Here is an 18,216-nt window from a genome sequence, read left to right as displayed (position 1 = left end):
AGCAAACTGAGCTCCGAGAGAGACAGCAAGATCATGCACTGGGCGGACAGCAAAACTGAGATCCAACACAGATCTTTATATGTCAGGCTGCAAATAACAGGGTGAAATTTAATGGGACAGACAGAAAGTGCGGGACTTGAGTTCAAATGCCAATTTAGGGAAACCTGACTTAGTAGCAGTTCATGCAGGAAGAAAGTAAAAACAAGGACAGATAGCTATCTTCATAGCCAACAAGAATACCTGTGCGGTGGGGCGGGAGGGCGGGGAGCTGACAAGATCTTTGGCTAAGTTTCCAGGATAAGAGATCTAATTTCATATCTTACGATTCCATGTTCAGACCATGGCCCCAAGTCCCACATTTTAAAAATGGCATTGACAAAGGCATGCCCGTGGAAGAGGTAGTGGTGGATTTGGAAACAATACTAAAAATTCATTCACTGATTCTTTCCTCCCTCTTTCTTTTCCTTGCTTGCTTTTTCTTTCCTTTATTTCTTTCCTTCCCTTCTTCTTTTCTTCCTAACTTCCTTCTCTCTTTCTTTCTGTCAATTCTTAGTGTCTAGTATGTACCAAGCAACATGAAAAGACATGAGTACACAAATGCATATAGCTTGCTCCCAACCACCCACGAAATTCAGTCTACTCTGGAAGATAGTCTTATGTTCAGATAAAGAACAAAACCGTGCCTGAAGCTCTGTAGTGGAGATGTGCTCAAAGGGCAGGGGGAGCAGTTATGAGATGCTGGTGGAATGAGAAAGGCCTGAAGTGGCCATGGAAAATTGCACACAGGATTGAGACACTTGCAAGAGCATCTTCAGAAATTTACAGCATTCCCATGTGGAAAGGAAAGATTATGCTTACTGTGTGTAGCTTCAGGAGACCACCATGGAGAAGTTGGGGAGGAAATCAGGGAGGCAAACGTGGGCTTAACACATTTACAACTAAAGCTTTCCAGCAGTGGGGTGGATGGTTTGAATTCACCCTTAGAATTACGTGAGCGGTGGCCATCTGTCACCAGATGCTATCCCCCTTAGATATCCTTTATAATTTTAAGTTTCTAAAGTCTTAATTCAATTCCAGCTAAGGCATTAATGGCTGATTTTTTTTTAACGGCAAAGAATCCATTACCAATACCTGGAACTAGTTTACATTTTAACGTGAGGTCTTAATTGGGAAAGGAAGTGAGAAGAGTATCAATCTGCTCTGATCAAAAACAATTTCATTCAGGTGCACCTGGGTGGCTCAGTTGATTAAGGGTCCCACTCTTGATTTCGGCTCAGGTCATGATCTCACGTTCATGAGTTCAAGCCCTGTATGGGGCTCTGCACTGACAACACGGGGACTGCCTGGGATTCTCTGTCTCCTGCTCTCTCTGCCCTCCTCCACTCACTCTCTTTGTCTCTCTCTCTCAAAATGAATAGATAAAGAAATGATTTTATTCAATGTCATGGGTTTAACTACTTGGAGAGAGAATTTTCCCAGAACCCCTCCACTGCCAGAGATTATAAATAGGCAGCTATAAGTCCTCTCTGCCCTGCACACAGGTTCTTTCTGATCCACACTACATTAAAAAAAAATCAGAACTTAAATTTATTGCTAACATTTAAAAATCTGATTTTTGCCTAAAAATTCAGATTTCTACCTTGTCTTGAAAAATCGTACCTGGTAACACTGGGCTTGTATTTATTGCAAGGTAAAGATTATTGGAGACATTCTGAATAACTTCCCTTTAAAAGAAGCATGTATTCTTTCCACTTCAGCGTACTCCCCACCATTCCACACTGTCACCCCAATACACAGGCCAAGCATGTGGTTACTGTGTAGCGGGGTACATAAGTCACTGCATCTACAGTTCCGGTTCCAAAACATGCAGGAAGTCACCTGCTCTAGCACCTTTGACATTATCCGCATTTAAATAATTCTGCTTTCCTTCCAACATAAACTCTTTGGAAAAGTGTCTAATTACTATTTTTATAGATTAATCTCTGTAATTAGGAGAGTAACCCCTTGTTAGACTGGCCTTGCCTGATTTAGCTCCTCTTCAGGAAAGGCACCCTTTTGCCCAAGTACAATTTTTCTCTGGTCCCACTCAGTTGGCCTCAAACTTGAATAGCTCACAGTGTTCTATATAAACAAGTTCTCCAGGAAGGAACTAATTGGAATCAAGTGTGCAACCTGCCAACTGTTCTACATTTGATGTTGTTGCACTCCAGAAACAGAAGACCCTATTTAACGCCTTGCATTGTCCTCACAGAAGGAACTGTACCATTCCTACTGTGCTGTTTCCCACTATTGGTAGTAAAACTGTGTAGCTTTGCACAGAAACAAGGTCGTTTTAGGCTTCATGTTTATCATTTGGCATTGGATGCTTAAAAGAGACACATTTAAGCAACATCAAATCGTGGTTTCATTTCTTTGGCATCTCATTGTTTTTCAAAGAGCTCGTGCCTGGCCCTTAGGCACCTCTTGGGAATGGCTTGTTTAATTCTCTGCTTGGCCCTTCCTTTTCATTTAAAGATGTTTCTGTTTGGAGGAGGGACTCTTCATACACTATTCACGGAAATGTTAAATGACACAATCACTTTGGAAAATAGTTCTGACAGTTTCTTTAAAAATGAAACATACACCTATCATATGACCTGGCCGTTCTACTCCCAGGTATTTATCCAAGAGAAAAGGAAGTCTGTGTCCAGACAGAGATTTGGACACAAATGTTTATAACTGCTTCATTTTTAATAGCCACAAACTGTGAATCACTCAAATGTTCATCAACAGGTGATGGATAAACAAATTGTGGTTTATCCAAATAATGAATAATACTCAGCAATAAAAGGGGATAGACTATGCATAAATCTCAAAATAATTATGGGTGAATTTTTAAATAAGTGTGCTGGGTAAGAGAAGCCAGAAAAAAAAATGTATTTACTGTATGATGCCATTTACACAAAATTCTAGAAACTGCAAGCTAATACAACAACAGAGAGGAAATCAGTGGTTGCATGGTCGTGGGGAGGGGCAGAAGAGAGAGATTACAAAGAAGTGCTTGGAAATTTTTAAGAGTGGTGGATGTGTTCACTGTCTTGATTGTGGTATTGTCCCATGATTATATGCATATGTCAAAATTTGTCAAGCAATATACTTTATGTGCAAGTTATTGTATGTCAGTTATACCTCACGAAAGCTATTATAATTAAATAGCTATAAAATCAAAAAGTTCTAGAATAATTTAGGCATCAGAAGGTACTTCATACACACCAGTCTTTATTATGTTTATGTGTGTCATGTCACATTAAGCATCTGATAGGAAAGCAAATTCAAGCTAACTCACAAGGTGAAATATCAGTAATGATAATTTTGCACAAAAGTCTTAGGCAGCCAGAACAAATGGAGAATATAAAGATTTCTCATTTTCAGATACAGTGAAGAATAAGTGATCTTAATTGAGGTCATTGCAAAACTATGTGTTCCACATTTCAAAAACTAAAAAGGTAAAAAAGAAAAGCAAAGAAACAAAAAGAGGGGACAGAATAAGTTTAGCCAACTATGCATGGACTTCACTTTTTCTTTTTTTAATTGAGCTATAATTCACATACTATAAAATTCACCCTTTCAAAAACTGCAATCTGGTGGTTTTTATTATATACACAAAGTTGTACAACCATAACCACCATCTAATTCCAGAATATTTTCGTCACCCCAAAAAGAAATCCTATACCCATTAAGCAGTCACTCCCCTTTCCTCTTTCCTCCAGCCCTGGCATCTGCCAGTTGAGTTTCTGTCTCTATGGATTTGCTAAACTTTTCATATGGAAATGAAACGGAATGGAATGGAATCAGACATTATGTGGCCTTTCACATCTGGCTTCTTTCATGTGGCATAGTGTTTTCAAGATTCATCCATGTCATGGCATGTGTCAGAACGTCATTCCTTTTATGGGTGAATAATATTCCATTGTATGAATACCATCTCCATCAGTCGATGGACATTAGAATTATTTCTGCTTTTTTGCTATTATGAATAATGCCATTATGAACACACAGGTACAAGTTTTTGTGTAGACGCACACTTTCATTTCTCTTGAGTACATACCTAGGAGTGAAATGTCTAGGTCATAAGATACCTCTATGTTTACCTGTTTGAGGAGCTGCCACACTGTTTCACAGAGCAGGTGCCCCAGTTTGCATTTCCAGTAGCAAGGTCGAAGGGTTCTAATTCATTCACCAACACTTGTTTTTGTCCATCCTTATTATAGTCATTCTAGTGAGTATGAAGTGACATCTCATTGTGACTTTGATCTGCATTTTCCCTAATGTCTAATGGTGGTGAGCATCTCTTCATTTGTTGACTTTAAGAAGCCTCAGAACACAAGCAGGATTAGACCTGATCGTACATGATTAAATGACCTTCTTTTCCTTCCTCTTTATTCCCTTCCTGTACCATGATGTGTCATTTATTTACTCTTTAATACTGAGACTGGCTCAACCCTGGATTAGGCACCGTCAAAAATTTTAAAGAAATAGAAATGATGGCCTCTACTGTCAAGAAGTTTGTTTATTTATTTATTTATTAATGTTATTTATTTTTGAGAAGCAGAGAGAGACAGAGCACAAGCAAGGGAGGGACAGAGAGCGAGGGAGACACAGAATCAGAAGCAGGCTCCAGGGTCTGAGCTGTCAGCACAGAGCCCGATGTGGGGCTCGAACCCATGGACTGTGAGGTCATGTCCTGAGCCAAAGTCAGACACTCAACTGACTGAGCCACCCAGGCGCCCCCCAAGAAGTTTAAATTATACTTGAGAATAAAGTGAAGAAAGAATCATAATAAACATATATCTTAAAGAATATATACCTTAAAAAGATTAGACTAAAGATCATTTCCAAGTAGAAATTCCTCCCTAAAGCCCTACAATGCCTACGTACTTGTTATAGGAGCAATTACCCAACAGGCCAATTGCCTAAAAACACTTGGCTGTACATATTGTGAAAGGTGGGTTCGGGGCTCTCTGGATAAATGAACGTAAATCATCTGCCCTGCTTCTCACTTACTGGCAGATTCGTGGGACAGAGTTTGTTACATAACTTGCATGTGTGAAGAGCTGACATTCCAGTAGGGCTGCAGGGGCAGATGTTTGGGCCCTTCTGGAAACCAAATGTGCGCACGAACACAGAAATCATACCCGGCAGGGAGGGAGCGCGCCTCTGCTTTGGTGTGGTTCCCAGAGCATCATTTCCTCCATCTTCTCCCTGGGCTGAGGGGGTTAAATTGTTCGCTTTCCACCATCACCACGTCATGGATTGCGGCTGTCTTTCTTTCTAAACACGCTGAGGTCAGGCCAAGCAGACATGTGGGCAGTCTTTTTTATAGAAGACTCAGCAGCTAAACTGGTAATGCTAGAACATGGTGTTAGAGAAGAGAGCTTGGCATGTGGCCTGCATTTCCAGAATCTTGTCTCCCTCCACTGATGTTTGAGGAAACAAGAGAAGTAGCACGGCAGTGAGGCCGAAAACATTTTGCATCAGCAAAAGTGCCCAATGGAGGATTCCTGGATGTCTGATACTCAAAACAAAAAACAGAAATAGGTTTCTGTAGGCTTAAATGAGTAAAGAAGATACCATAAGTTTCCTCCACAATGTCTAACATGTAACAGAATGCTTGTTGAAATAACTGTGTCATCAGTCACGTGCCCGGCAGACATTGAGAGAAAATCAGGTCCGTCCTTCTAAACTTAGCAATTGCATCGAGATGCATATGTAAATCCTTAATATTCATAGGACATGAGGTCCTGAAAAACCATTTGCCCATGATCTTAATTACCATAGTTCAATACCAAGGCAGTGAACACTTGGATAGAGTTCTAGTTTTGCTGCTTACAAATCACATGACTTTGGGCAAGTTATTTAAAATGTCAAAATCTCAATTTTCGTGTTGCTAAGGTCCTTTTTACTTCTACAAAGCATTCTGTTCTAACTTGTACTCTTTGTGGCCATGCAGTGCCTCTGGGTTCTCTTGCTTGCGTTTTTAAAACAGCACACCTGTCTAAAATGAAAATAAAATAACTTTTTAAAAATCACAACTTCAGTCTCGAAACTGGTCATAGGTCACAAGACGATGAAGATCCATTTCAGCATAATGGCTGTGTCCTGGGGCGATGGCATTTGATGCCTGATGCACCTGGATTCCGGCTTGTCTCTGACAGCTGCTAGCCTGTGTGTGGGATGAATTACTTAACCTCACTAAGATCAGCTTTCTCATTTGTACCTCCCTGGACTGTTGTTGAGGCTGAAGTGACATTGGACATATATAAGGCTGAGCACAGGACTTGGCACACAGTGAGGCCATGATTAGCATCCAGTATTGTTATCTTGGCAAACATGATCTCTAAATTAGCTTCCTGGGAATGAAAGTGACGTGGACTCATGACACTTATTAAAGTTTGGAAGAGTCCCCTATGGTAGTTCTTTAATCTCATTCTTCCTCCAACAAAAATGTCCATTTGTATAGCAATTTACCGTTCAAGAGTCACTTTCACAAATATTGCATTTTCTTCTGATTTTTGGTCTATTTCTTTTTCATATACCAACAGTTTTAAAGTTTATTTATTTTGAGAGTCAGAAAGCAAGCAGGGGAGGGGCAGAGAGAGAATCTCAAGCAGATTTTGTTCTGTCAGCTCAGAGCCCAACATGGGGCTTGAACCCAGAAACCTGTAAGATCGTGACCTGTGCCAAAACCAAGAGTCAGATGTTTAACCAACTGAGCCACCAGGAATTTTTATACACAAAAGATGACAGAAAGAAAAAAGAAAGGGGGGGAGAGAGAGAAAGAAGAGCATGGACTATTAGTTACTATCAAACTTAAGTAAATATTTCTAAACATTTAGTTAATAAATTAGCTGTTTTTTTCTTTTTTGTAAGACTATCATAAAGGATCATGATTTTTACTTCATAGGGATTTTCTCAACCTATATGAGTTCTACATGCATTATGCCAATGTGAAATTGACATGCAGGGCCAGAGACCTGCAAGATATATTCTTTCTATATAGAGAAAAAGCAAGTGCTACATTGAAGGGCCATAGTCAGTTCAAGCAGATAAGGCTGGAGAATGACCACTGGATAAGCAAGATTCTGATTTGTTGCCAAGTACGACTATTCCTACGTCATCCTAGGTGTGCCCAGCAGAGAGAGACAGGAGGACCTGAAGCAGCATCAAATAATTTGTGACCTAATGCAACATTTTGCTAGTTATGGAAGAAAAGACACCACCCCCTGACAGTTCCATAGTCACTTACCACACACCATTCAGGACAGACCGTGAATGCCATAGGCAGTGATTTTCAAAAACTTTGAGGCACCTTGGGCTCTAAAGAAAGCCTTTCAGGGGGATCTAGTATGCAAAACAGACATAAGAGATGCTGAGTAGATTGGAGGAGAAGTGGAGAGCCCCCTCCTCTGTGGCCCCCCGGGCTGCAGGGATTACAGTTTTTAAAGCTGTCAAGACTTGAGAGATGGGTAAGATTTGAACGGACAGAGAAGCGGAGAGGAGGGCATTCCGGGTAGGGGAAGAGAACAAAGGCCAGAAGGCGGGAATTTAAAGTAAGAAATCGTACACCTTCCTCTTGTGCACCTGGTGAGACAGACGTGGTAAAAGGCACCCTCGTGGTTGCTTTTGGTTTCCAACCTGAACCAATTTCCTAATATTTTAAGCCTGGTGAAACAGTTAACAAATGCACTGCATCAGGGCAGATGGCAAACTTAAGGTTAAGGGTTTGCAGTCAAATGATGTGACCTGTCCTTCCTTCTTTCAGAATCATTTCAAGTAGTCGTGAGAGGAAACGGCTTCCGGCACGCCCGAAACGTGGACAGGGTTCTCTGCAGCTTCAAGATCAACGAGTCAGTCACACTCAGTAAGTTCTTGCAGACTTGTGGGTTTCTTCTGCCTGCTTTGGGGAAGGGATTCCCAGCTCTCCATCTGCCAGCATGGCCACCCACAGGGGACCGCACAGAGAAGGGCCTTCCCTGCCAGAGAAGCGTCCCGTAAAGCCATAGCGACCCCTAAGGTGTCCCATCAGGAGAGGCAGCAGGGCACCTGTTTCTCTGTCCACTGATGCCTACGCTAAGTTACTCCCTCTCTGGTGGCCATGCTGGCGCTTCTTGCTTAGAGCTTGGGAAGCTTGATGTTCCTTAACAAAGTACTAGGTACTGTCAAGAGTGAAAAATAGATGGTCTGAATTTATTGATTCTGAATAAACCAAAAAGCCAAACTGTTAGGCTTGCATGTGTAGATTCTGGAAGTCTGTTCAATCTGGATGAATCTTACCTGGAGTAGCCAAGAAACTCTCATCATGGTGAATACCTGACATGACATACAGGAAGATGGAAGCAAAACTGAGCGTATTTCATGCAAAAAATGAATTATCATAACACTGGCACTGTTACAAGACATTTGTAGCCTGCAAGTTCTTAATTTAAAGACATGTGTGAGTCATGTAGCTGTCCAGGAGAGCTGGGAAAGTCTGGTTATGGAGGGGACAGATGGCCAGGAGCCCTGGTTATTATTCACATCTGATATCCATCACACAGATAATTATTGATTCAGTATCTGCGGTGATAAACGGTAATAATACACTGCATTTTGTATAATGCTATGTCCTTTTAAATACTTCACATCTTTTTTGCCGCAATAGCACTAAGAAGTAGAAGGATCAAGGAGCATGGACAGACACATGTGTTTTGACTCAGCACTGACTCGAGTGTCGACCTCCTGATAGCCTTATGGCATAGCCTATTTTGCTTTTAAAAGGAAGAATTGGGGCGCCTGGGTGGCTCAGTCAGTTGAGTGTCCACCTCTTGATTTTGGCTCAGGTCATGATCCCAGGATGGTGGGATCAAGCCCCACGTCAGGCTCCACAGTGAGCCTAGGGCCTGCTTCAGATTCTCTCTCCCTGTCTCTCTCTCTCTCTTTGCTTCTCTCTCTCTCTCCCTCTGCCCTTCTCCCCTGGTCATGCTCTCTCTCTAAAATAAAAAATAATAATAATAAAAATAAAAAGGAAGACTTGAGAGGTATGTCTTTTTTCCTCCTTAACATCTTAAAACTCACTTAAATATTTAAACAGAGATAGGCCATGGCTTCCTTACAAACATCTGGAATTCCTGGCCTTGGAATAATTCCAAACATTTGAAACATTCAGTTAGTTTTCTTGATACTTGCCTTGAAATGCTCTCACATATCTAAAAAGTACATGCTATTTGAAAACATTTTGAAAAGTCCCTGAGTAGTCATAGTGTGAAAGTTGGACCTGTGCCCTCTACTGAGTTTGTCCTTTTTCTCCCCTTTTGATTGTGATATTTTTCAAGCACTCTTTCCCTCTCTTCTTAGCCAAAATCTCAAATTTAACTAAGATCAGAAACTCCTGAGGGTTAACCTCAAAGACATCACGCCTACAAAGTAGGTTTCGCACACAAGTGAGCCTTCAGACCCAACCCTTCTCTAGAGATGAATGAAAATGGAGTGTAGTGTTGCCATTGCCTGAAAGGTTACACAGAGATGCTATGTTAGCATAACATGAAATGCAGATTTACTTTGGGTTTGTAGAGTGACATTCTGAAGGCCTGTTTTCCAGCTTCTTTGGGAAATTTTCTTTCTTTGGAAACCCAGCTCATTCTCTTTCCCTCTTCCCCTTCTTTCCTAATATATACTTGTAAATACCTGCACAGGCTCTCCATCTCATTCATATTCAAAACAAGTAAAGGCCATAGGGGCAGGGATTTGGCTGAGGCCACAAGCCTAATTGTGCTTGCCGCACAGTGCTAACAGTTTGGAGCTGAGGACGGCAGTGATTTAACCATATTTCATCCCACAAGCAACACTCCTATTCTTGAACATATGGTTATTAGAAACATTCTAAGGGAAGGGGCGCCTGGGTGGTTCAGTCAGTTGAGGGTCCAACTTCGGCTCAGGTCATGATCTTGTGGTTCGGGTGTTAGAGCCCCACGTCGGGCTCAGTGCTGACAGCTCAGAGCCTGGAGCCTCTTTCAGATTCTGTGTCTCCCTCTCCCTATGCCCCTCCCCCACTCATGCTTTGTCTCTGTCTCTGTCTCTCTCAAAAATAAATAAATATAAAAAATTAAAAAAAAAACATTACAAGGGGGAAATGTTAGAATTTGAAAAAAAAAACCACTTGTCCTTCATTTATTAATTCACCTGCTCATTCTCATTCAGTAAAGAATATGAACAAGAAATATGGTAGGCAGAAAAGATAAAAGATAGATAGATAGATAGATAAAAGATAAAGGATACAACATAGTCAAATCTACATTATTCTCTCAACCTTATGGATATAACAGTCTCTGTTGAGTCATCTCTGTGAAATAAAACGAATTTAGATTCCTTCCTTTTTCCCATTCTCCTTTTCTATCTCTCTATCCCAAGTTTCAAACTGTTATCCATTTTCATTTTTACAGTATGCATTTTGTCTTTCAAGATTTTTTTCCTAAATGCTGCATTACCTTTTGTAACAGAAAGAGAATAGAATGCCATTACTGATCAGAAAAAGATTAATTGATGGCTCAGTAACAAACCTAGGGCTGTTATGGCTCCAGCCAATTCAAACATGATCCAGGCCCTGGAGCCTTCCATGAATAATACAACAGCAGATTATATGAAGCCAAACTGTTAAACATAAAAGAACAAACTGAAAAATTATGTTTATAGTGGGAGATACTAACACGACTTTCCAAGTCTTTGAATGAGTAATAACAAATTAAAGATAGAGAGCAGATGTATAGATATGTTTTTAAATGGCTATGAATAGCCTTAAACATTTATGGTACTGGCACAAATAAAATGCCAGCATATTAATGCCAAAAAGTAGAAGTTACTTAAATATATTATTTTATGATAAACATAACCAGAAAGTAAAATGCTTAGGTTAATACCTACTTCTCTCCCATTTTCCATGCCTTTGCCTAAAAATAAAGTCAACAAATCAACCACTTAGAAATCTAAAACAATTTCTGGACCTGCATTCAATGTAATAGATCCAGAAATTCTGGATGAAATATGATTTTAAAAATTGTAATGTGTGGCCCTGCTCAAAAGAAGGAACCCCCCCCCCCCAAAAAAAGAAGGAAACCCTCGGGTATAGGAAACAAAAAGAAGGGAATGCAAAATCTAAGCAGGATGTAAAACCATGGAGGGTCCAGTCCTGGGGGTCTGCAGGCTGTGATCCCAATGTTGATACAGACATAGAACATCAGCCTGTGCAGGGCAGCTCTAAGGGGCTGTACTGCATGTTAACTAGGACTGGAACATTCTCTCAGTGACTCAAAGAATCAGAGGAATGAAGGTAAGATATTATACTACCCACATGATACAGAAGCACCAAGTCAGGACACAAACCCCAAAATGTGTCCATGATCATTCTGATCCCTGGCAGTGGCAATGCAGAGCTAGCCCAACCCCCAGCACTCCTGTAGCCAACAACCCCCTCTGAAGAAGGGCTCATAGCATCAAATAGCAAACACATGAAGATGGGTAGGAGAAGCAGGAGAGCAAGCAAGAAAAAGGACTGGAGAACAATTTGAAAGAGAATGTCAATAAACATATTTGAAATATGTAAAGACCAAAGGGGGAGAATATCCAACAAAGGCAGCTCTGCAGAAAAACCTCATGTAAATTCTAGAGCTGAACAAAATGTATTCACTGAAATACAACTTAATGCATGGATTTAGCAGTGTGATTAGACATAGGTGAAGATGAAATGCATGAACTGGAAGAGAGAGACAAGAAAAGTCCACCCAAAGCACCAGAGCCAGGTTTGTTTCACCTGTATTCTGTAAGACTTGAAGGGACAGATGGCCCATATCTAAAACATACAAAATATAGAGAAAAAGCATCTTAATTCATTTTATAATAATATAATCTTCATTTTTTAAAAACTGGACAAAGATACTAGAGGCAGAGAATATATGAGATTAAGCTCATTTATGACAAACATCTAATTAAATGCTGGTAAATAAAATCCAACAGTGTATGTAAAAAAGAGCCAGCATCAGTAAGACAATTTTGAAGAATGAGTAGGACTTTCTCTCACTGAGCAAAACTTTTTCATGCCAAGAAGGTATCAAAATTCATTATCCATTCCAAATTTTAAAAATATATGGCTTTAGAAAACTAGGAATAGGGTCAAACTTCTTCAGCATCATAAAAAAATATATCTAGATACTTGAATTCAAAACTCAACATCATTTAATAGTAAATCACTATGTAGAGGTATTTATAGTTGGGAAGAGAAAAGCAGGACAATGCATTTCACCATTTTTATTTAATATGGGTCTGAAAGTTCTAGCAGCTGTCCAGTAGAACTTTCTGTGGTGATGTAAATATTCTAAAATGGTAGCTAAATGGTCGCCACCAGCCACATATGGCTACTGGGGACTTGAAATGTGGCTAGTGCTATTGAGGAACTCAAATTTTAATTTCATTTAACTTAAATGAAATTTAAACTTGAATGTCAGTAGCCACATGGTGGCTAGTGACTACTGTACTGAGCAATGCCATAGATATCACAATAACACAAGAAAACTAGTGACAGGTGTCAGTACAGGAAAGAGGGTCAAACATCCTAACTTTAAAATGATGGTTATGTTCTTCTGAAAAACTAAAGAAAATCAATAAACTACTAGACTAATTTAATAACTGGATGATTTCAAAATAAATGCCTCCCTTATAGTAACCAATAGCTTTTCCAGAGTTCAGTAATAATCAGTTAGAATGCATCCCAGGAGAAATAGAGCCACAACATAAAAAAATCTAGAAAGAACTAATATAACAAAACTTGTGAAGATATAGAGGAAGAAAGTCACAAAAGTTGGCGAGGGATATGAAGAAAGTGTAAATAAATGGAGAAACAGTCTGGACTCATGCACAGGCACTGGAACCCAATCACCCGGGAAGAGAATCCGGCCTTAGCCAGTGTGACCATGGCAAGTTACTTAACCTCTCCATGCCTCAGTCTCTCTCTCTGTAAAGTGAGGATAGCAATAACACCACCTCTCTCATGTATTCCTTCGAGGTTTAAATGTAGAAAGTGGCACTTAGAACAGGGCCTTGCACACAGAAATCAGTCAATCAATATTGGCTGCTGGTATTAACTAATAACGATGATTATTACTATTATTAAATAGGGCAGCAACTGAGTATTCTGAAGACATCGATTGTCTTCCAATTAATACTTACTTTTAAAATAATCCCAATGAAACTTTCAATGGGACTTTTTAAGTTAACAAAGTAATTCTAAAGTTTATATGGAAGAATAAACATTCAAGAATGGCCAAGAAAAATGTGGAAACTTGCCCTAGCTGATTCTAAGATGTATAAAAGAGCTACGGTAATTGCAATGAGGTATAACTGGTACCACAAAAGGCAAAATGAGCATTGGAGCAGGCACAACAAAGGCCATAGACAGAGCCAAACACTTATGTGAATTTAGTATAAAATAAAATGACCTTTACAATCAGCAGGAAAGGGATGGATTATTCCCCCAAAATGGTGTTGAGACAACTGGCTAACCACTTGGAAAAACAATTCAGTTAGATTTTTATCTCACACCTTACATCTAAACAGACTCCAGACGAAAAATTTAAATGTGAACATGAAACTATAAAAGTTATAGAAGGAAACAAAAATAAATATTTACATAATTTTCTAGTAGGGAGAGGCTTTTTAAGCCTTGGAGTAGAACAAAGGGAAATTTTAATAGCTTGAGTACATATTTTTTTTTTATTTTTCTGTTCCCTCCCCCTCAAAATCTAAAGGAAAACAGAAAACTATCAAAAGTATTCATAAGACATATAACAAAGAGTCAATAACCTTAATATATAGACTTCTCTTAAAATCAGTAAAAAAAAAAAAAATAAAAAGTGAGCATATCTATGGGTTAAGGATATGAAAAGGAAATTTACAAGAACAACAGTGGGTAGGAAGCATATGGAAACCACTTACCATAACCAAAAGACATACAAATTGAAATTATCAACCTGGCAAAGATTAACAAAACTACAATGCCTGGTATTGGCAAAAATATAGAGGAGCAGGTGTTTTCATTCTTCATTGGTGAGACACCATTAAATCTTTTAGAAGGCAATTCTTAAAATGAAGCAACTCCTTTTTTACATTTTTGACCCAGAATTTCCATTTCAACTTCATCAAGAAGAAATGATTGGGAATGTTTACAAGGACTTGGGTACAATATGTTCATCCTGACATTATGAATGATAGCAAAAGGAAAAAGAGAAAGAGAGAGAGAGAGAAGAAGAAGAAGAAAGCCGAGGCAGCGGAGAAGGAGAAGAAAGAGGAAGAGGAGGAGGGAGGGAAGAAAAATGGGAAGGAGGGAGGGAAGGGAGGGCGGGAGGAAGGAAGAACTGGAGGGAAGACTGACCAAGGAAGATGTGAATAATATAGTTACAAAACAGTCCCTCCATGTTATTTCTGACTTATGCACATGCATTTATACACAGAGACTTGAAAACACGTCAAAATGGTAACAGTGATTACCTCTGAATGAGAACACTGTTAATTTTTTCTGTTTTCTAAGTTTTCTACAACGTGCCTCTTATGTAACAAGAAAAAAAATCTACAACAGTTGTTTAAAATTTAATTTTAAAATTCTTCTTAATTATTTAGGCCTAGCACACATCTTAAGTTTAGCATTTGGTTAGTTCTGCAATCACCAGGCTGAACTCACTGCTGGCCAAGAAAATATCTTGGAAATCTTCACACAAACTTTATTTATTCTGGCTGCACTTTTTCCTACTCCAGGATTCAACATATTGTGCCAAGAAAAGATCCACTTTCAATTGGAAATCCATTTGCAGAGAGATCAGAATGCTAAAAAGGAGACACTGGGATATGAGCTGAGAAATGATCACTTTAATAAACAGTAAATTAAAAATGGGGTTTTTATTAATGCAATAATGAAAAACAGCCTAGACTATCCTGCTGCTCCGTGGCGAGGTAGGAAGTAGGACTATAAACACAGAAACTGATTTTTAACAAAGTCACTAAAATTCAACTTATAGGCCATGTGAGAAATCAGTTTCATGGTTTCGTAGGCACATTTACTTCTTGATACAAAATAGTATTTCCCAGCTTGATCTCCAGTCTTATTCACTAGGCATGGCTCTGGTTTACTTTTTGTTCACACTCGAAGGATAAAACTTTGCCTCCTTTGAAGATATTTTTTCAAATTGAACATTGGCCATGAAAGCAGTTCAAAGAGTTCCAAAGAGGGGCTCAGCTTCCAGAGGGGACGAGAGACAATGTTCACCCAAATGCAGAAGTTCCCGTGTGTTTGTTTTTAAAAATCTGTCCAATTATCCAGAAGCCATACTTCATCTTAGAAAACATCTGGGCCATGGGGCTGCCATGGGCACCCTAAGGAGATTACTGACATGCATCTATGGTGGCAGATGGGGAGGGAAGACAGAGGGAAGGAGAAGATCAACTTCCCAAACAAGAGCCTGTTGTTTCCCTTCTCACTGGCTAGCGTATTGCATCTGTTGGTCAAAGGTACTTAGTGCAACTTGGATGCATCCCTGAGGGTCTGATGTCGTATGAAGATGGTGGAATGCCATTTTGTGTAACATAAAGGAGGATCTCCTCTCAAGGTCCCGAATCAGGCTGCATGTGACTTTCCAGAGAGCTTCATCTAAGTGATAGCAGCAACTGATGGCTGCGCACCTACCCTGTGCACTCACTGTACTATCTCATTTTGTCCTCACAGCCCCCCAGTGAGGGACAAGTTATTTGTATTGCTTTTTGCTAAGTAGGAAGTTAAAACTCAGAAATGCCAAGGTCAACCAGATGGCCAGAGTTAGAAGCAATGTGGACTGTTGGGTGATCCAGAGGCTTTTGGCCACTTCTCTACTTTGCTTCCATAATGAGGATCCCCACAGATCCTTCGGTCCCCTGATCCCAAATGCCCACATAACTCTGATGTATACCTGATTGGGAGGTACTAATTCCCATGATGCCCCACATTTTGTAGACTGGAAACCTCAGCTCAGAGAGATTTAGCTACTTGGCCAAGGTCACAGAGCACATTAGTAGGGAGCCAAGACTCGAACCCAGGGTCAGGAAAAAAAGTCCTGGACCAGGGAAGGAAGAACTCAGACTTTAGCACGTCAGTGTGTGCAGCTGACTGTGTGTTCACAGGTAAAGCACATCTTCTGATTCCCTGACTGGCCTCTTTTTCTTGGACTTCAGGAGTTTTGTGTAATCTGGCAGTGTTTCCCTTTTGCTTCCACTTTGAGAATGACTGGCTTTGCCAGTCATTTTGAAGAGGCTCCTGCCAAGACTATTAGTGGGTGTTCCCACCTCTAAGGTCCAAACAAAAATGTAGATAAGTGGAAATTTACTGGAGTTTTGCTTGGTCAGACAAGAGCCCTGGTAATCTCAGATGAGGTGGAAATAAAGGAGGAATTGCTACCACAGGGTAACTAGGTGGTAAAGATTTTCCATTCTCGGGCAAAAGACCTTCTTGCAGGGGGGAGTTGACACAGCCCAAAGTTAGCTACGGCAGCGCCTGACAGACTCACCCTTGACGTTGCCCCTGCTCTACCACATGTGCAGTTGCCTCCAAGCAGAAATTGTAAGCTACACATGGACTTGGCACACAGTGCACTTCTTTTGAGGTGTGGTTGGAAGAGAGAATTGTTTGTGAACTTCCTGAGATGGTCATTTTCTCAGCCTTGCTTATCCTGCTGGGGAAAGTTGGAGCCCTCTCCTTCTGCATGAGATGGCTGGACTTTCATGAATACTGCTTGTCCTCACAAAACACAGCTCCTTTGACACTTCAATAGGATGTGGGAAGAGAAGGTGGCAAACAGAGCTGGGCCAGACTTGTGAGAACCCCAGGCAGGCTCACAGTCCATGCCCCCTTCAAACTGGCCTTCTTCAAATATTTGCCCAACACCCATTTAGAGGAAAAGTTGGGTGCAGCTAAGGGAAAGGAAGAAAAAGAATGTTCTCTGTGGACCTCTTCCCCATGCCATTCAGCTCTGGCCCCCAGCATGCACACTGCAGCAGCTGACTGGCATCCACTATTCAAATGTATGCCTGGGGTCTCCTTCCCACCTCTTCTTTGAGTTTCTATATAGGTTTGTGTTCTTTACAAGCAGTCCGCATTTGCCATAATTATTCGTCAATGATTGCATGGAGGGCTGTAGCCGTTTTGGTAGACTTGCCCCTCAATCCCAGTTCCAAAGGTAAAACCCTCCCAAACATAACTGCACAGCTGCAAGGGTTTGTGTGTCTGGAGACACATACCTTGTGCATGAATCCTGAATTGTCTTCACCCAAGTAAAAACAAAGCTTTCAAAACTATGTTTATTCTTAGTAAATTATAGCTGTCCTGAGTGCACCGCTTGCTCTGACCTCAGTTTTTAAAGGCTGATGCTTCACTTAGAAGATAATTTGTAAGTTTTATAAACATCAACTAGTCAAGAATTTTTTTTCTTGGTATAGATTTATTGAGAGGACGTAAAAGATTTATTGTAAGAGTCCTGGGCCCCATTACCTTCATTTAGTTTTCTTGCAATAACCTATACCGCCCCTATTAACTGCAGATGAAGACGAATGCCAGATACTACAATATTATGTGTACTATGATCCCATTAGGTAAGAAATAACACGCATAGAAAAAACTTCTGAAATAGTGTATCCCGAAGCATTAACAGTGTTTATCACTGGAAGTTGGGATTACAAAAGATTTTCATTTCTTTTTTATAAGTTTCTCTGTATATCTCCGACTTCTCACTTCTCATTTCTCTTCACTCTGCTGAGTCTTATATTGCTAAACATGTATTACTTTTATAATTAATAAAAATAACAGAAAAATATGAGCAGGATATAATTTACATCCTGAGAAAGCAAACTAATTGTGCTGATGGCCAGTTCCAAAAGCTGATGAGCCTAGAACAGCAGAGGTCACAAGCATGTGTGGGACTGGAGAATATATAAGCCCGAAAAAGGCAATCTGGAGACAGCAAGGCTGTTGGATCCCATCCCCGCATTCCTCTGGGAATGAGACTCATGGTCCCTTGCTTTTTACTTCCTCTCCTTCTGGGGCCATGATGTAATCTTGATCCTCATGTACACAGTGCCCAGGATAACTCAGTTCATTTTCTTCAAGACCGTACTCAGCTCTGAGTCCTATATTAC

General features: G+C 40.2%; 1 protein-coding gene across 1 annotated transcript in view; it reads left to right on the top strand.

The window, feature by feature from the left end:
• The window catches only part of ANTXR1 (ANTXR cell adhesion molecule 1), a 215,234-nt gene that overhangs the window by 76,035 nt on the left and 120,983 nt on the right, over positions 1 to 18,216 (top strand). The window contains exon 10 of the mRNA XM_039239602.1: positions 7,802 to 7,900. Coding sequence (XP_039095533.1) covers positions 7,802 to 7,900 — 99 coding nt within the window. The remainder of the gene's footprint in view (positions 1 to 7,801; positions 7,901 to 18,216) is intronic.

The sequence above is a fragment of the Hyaena hyaena genome, unplaced genomic scaffold, assembly GCF_003009895.1.
Source record: "Hyaena hyaena isolate Hyena2069 unplaced genomic scaffold, ASM300989v1 scaffold_158, whole genome shotgun sequence".
Classification (NCBI taxonomy): domain Eukaryota; kingdom Metazoa; phylum Chordata; class Mammalia; order Carnivora; family Hyaenidae; genus Hyaena; species Hyaena hyaena.
This window is presented reverse-complemented; position numbering and strand designations above follow the sequence as displayed.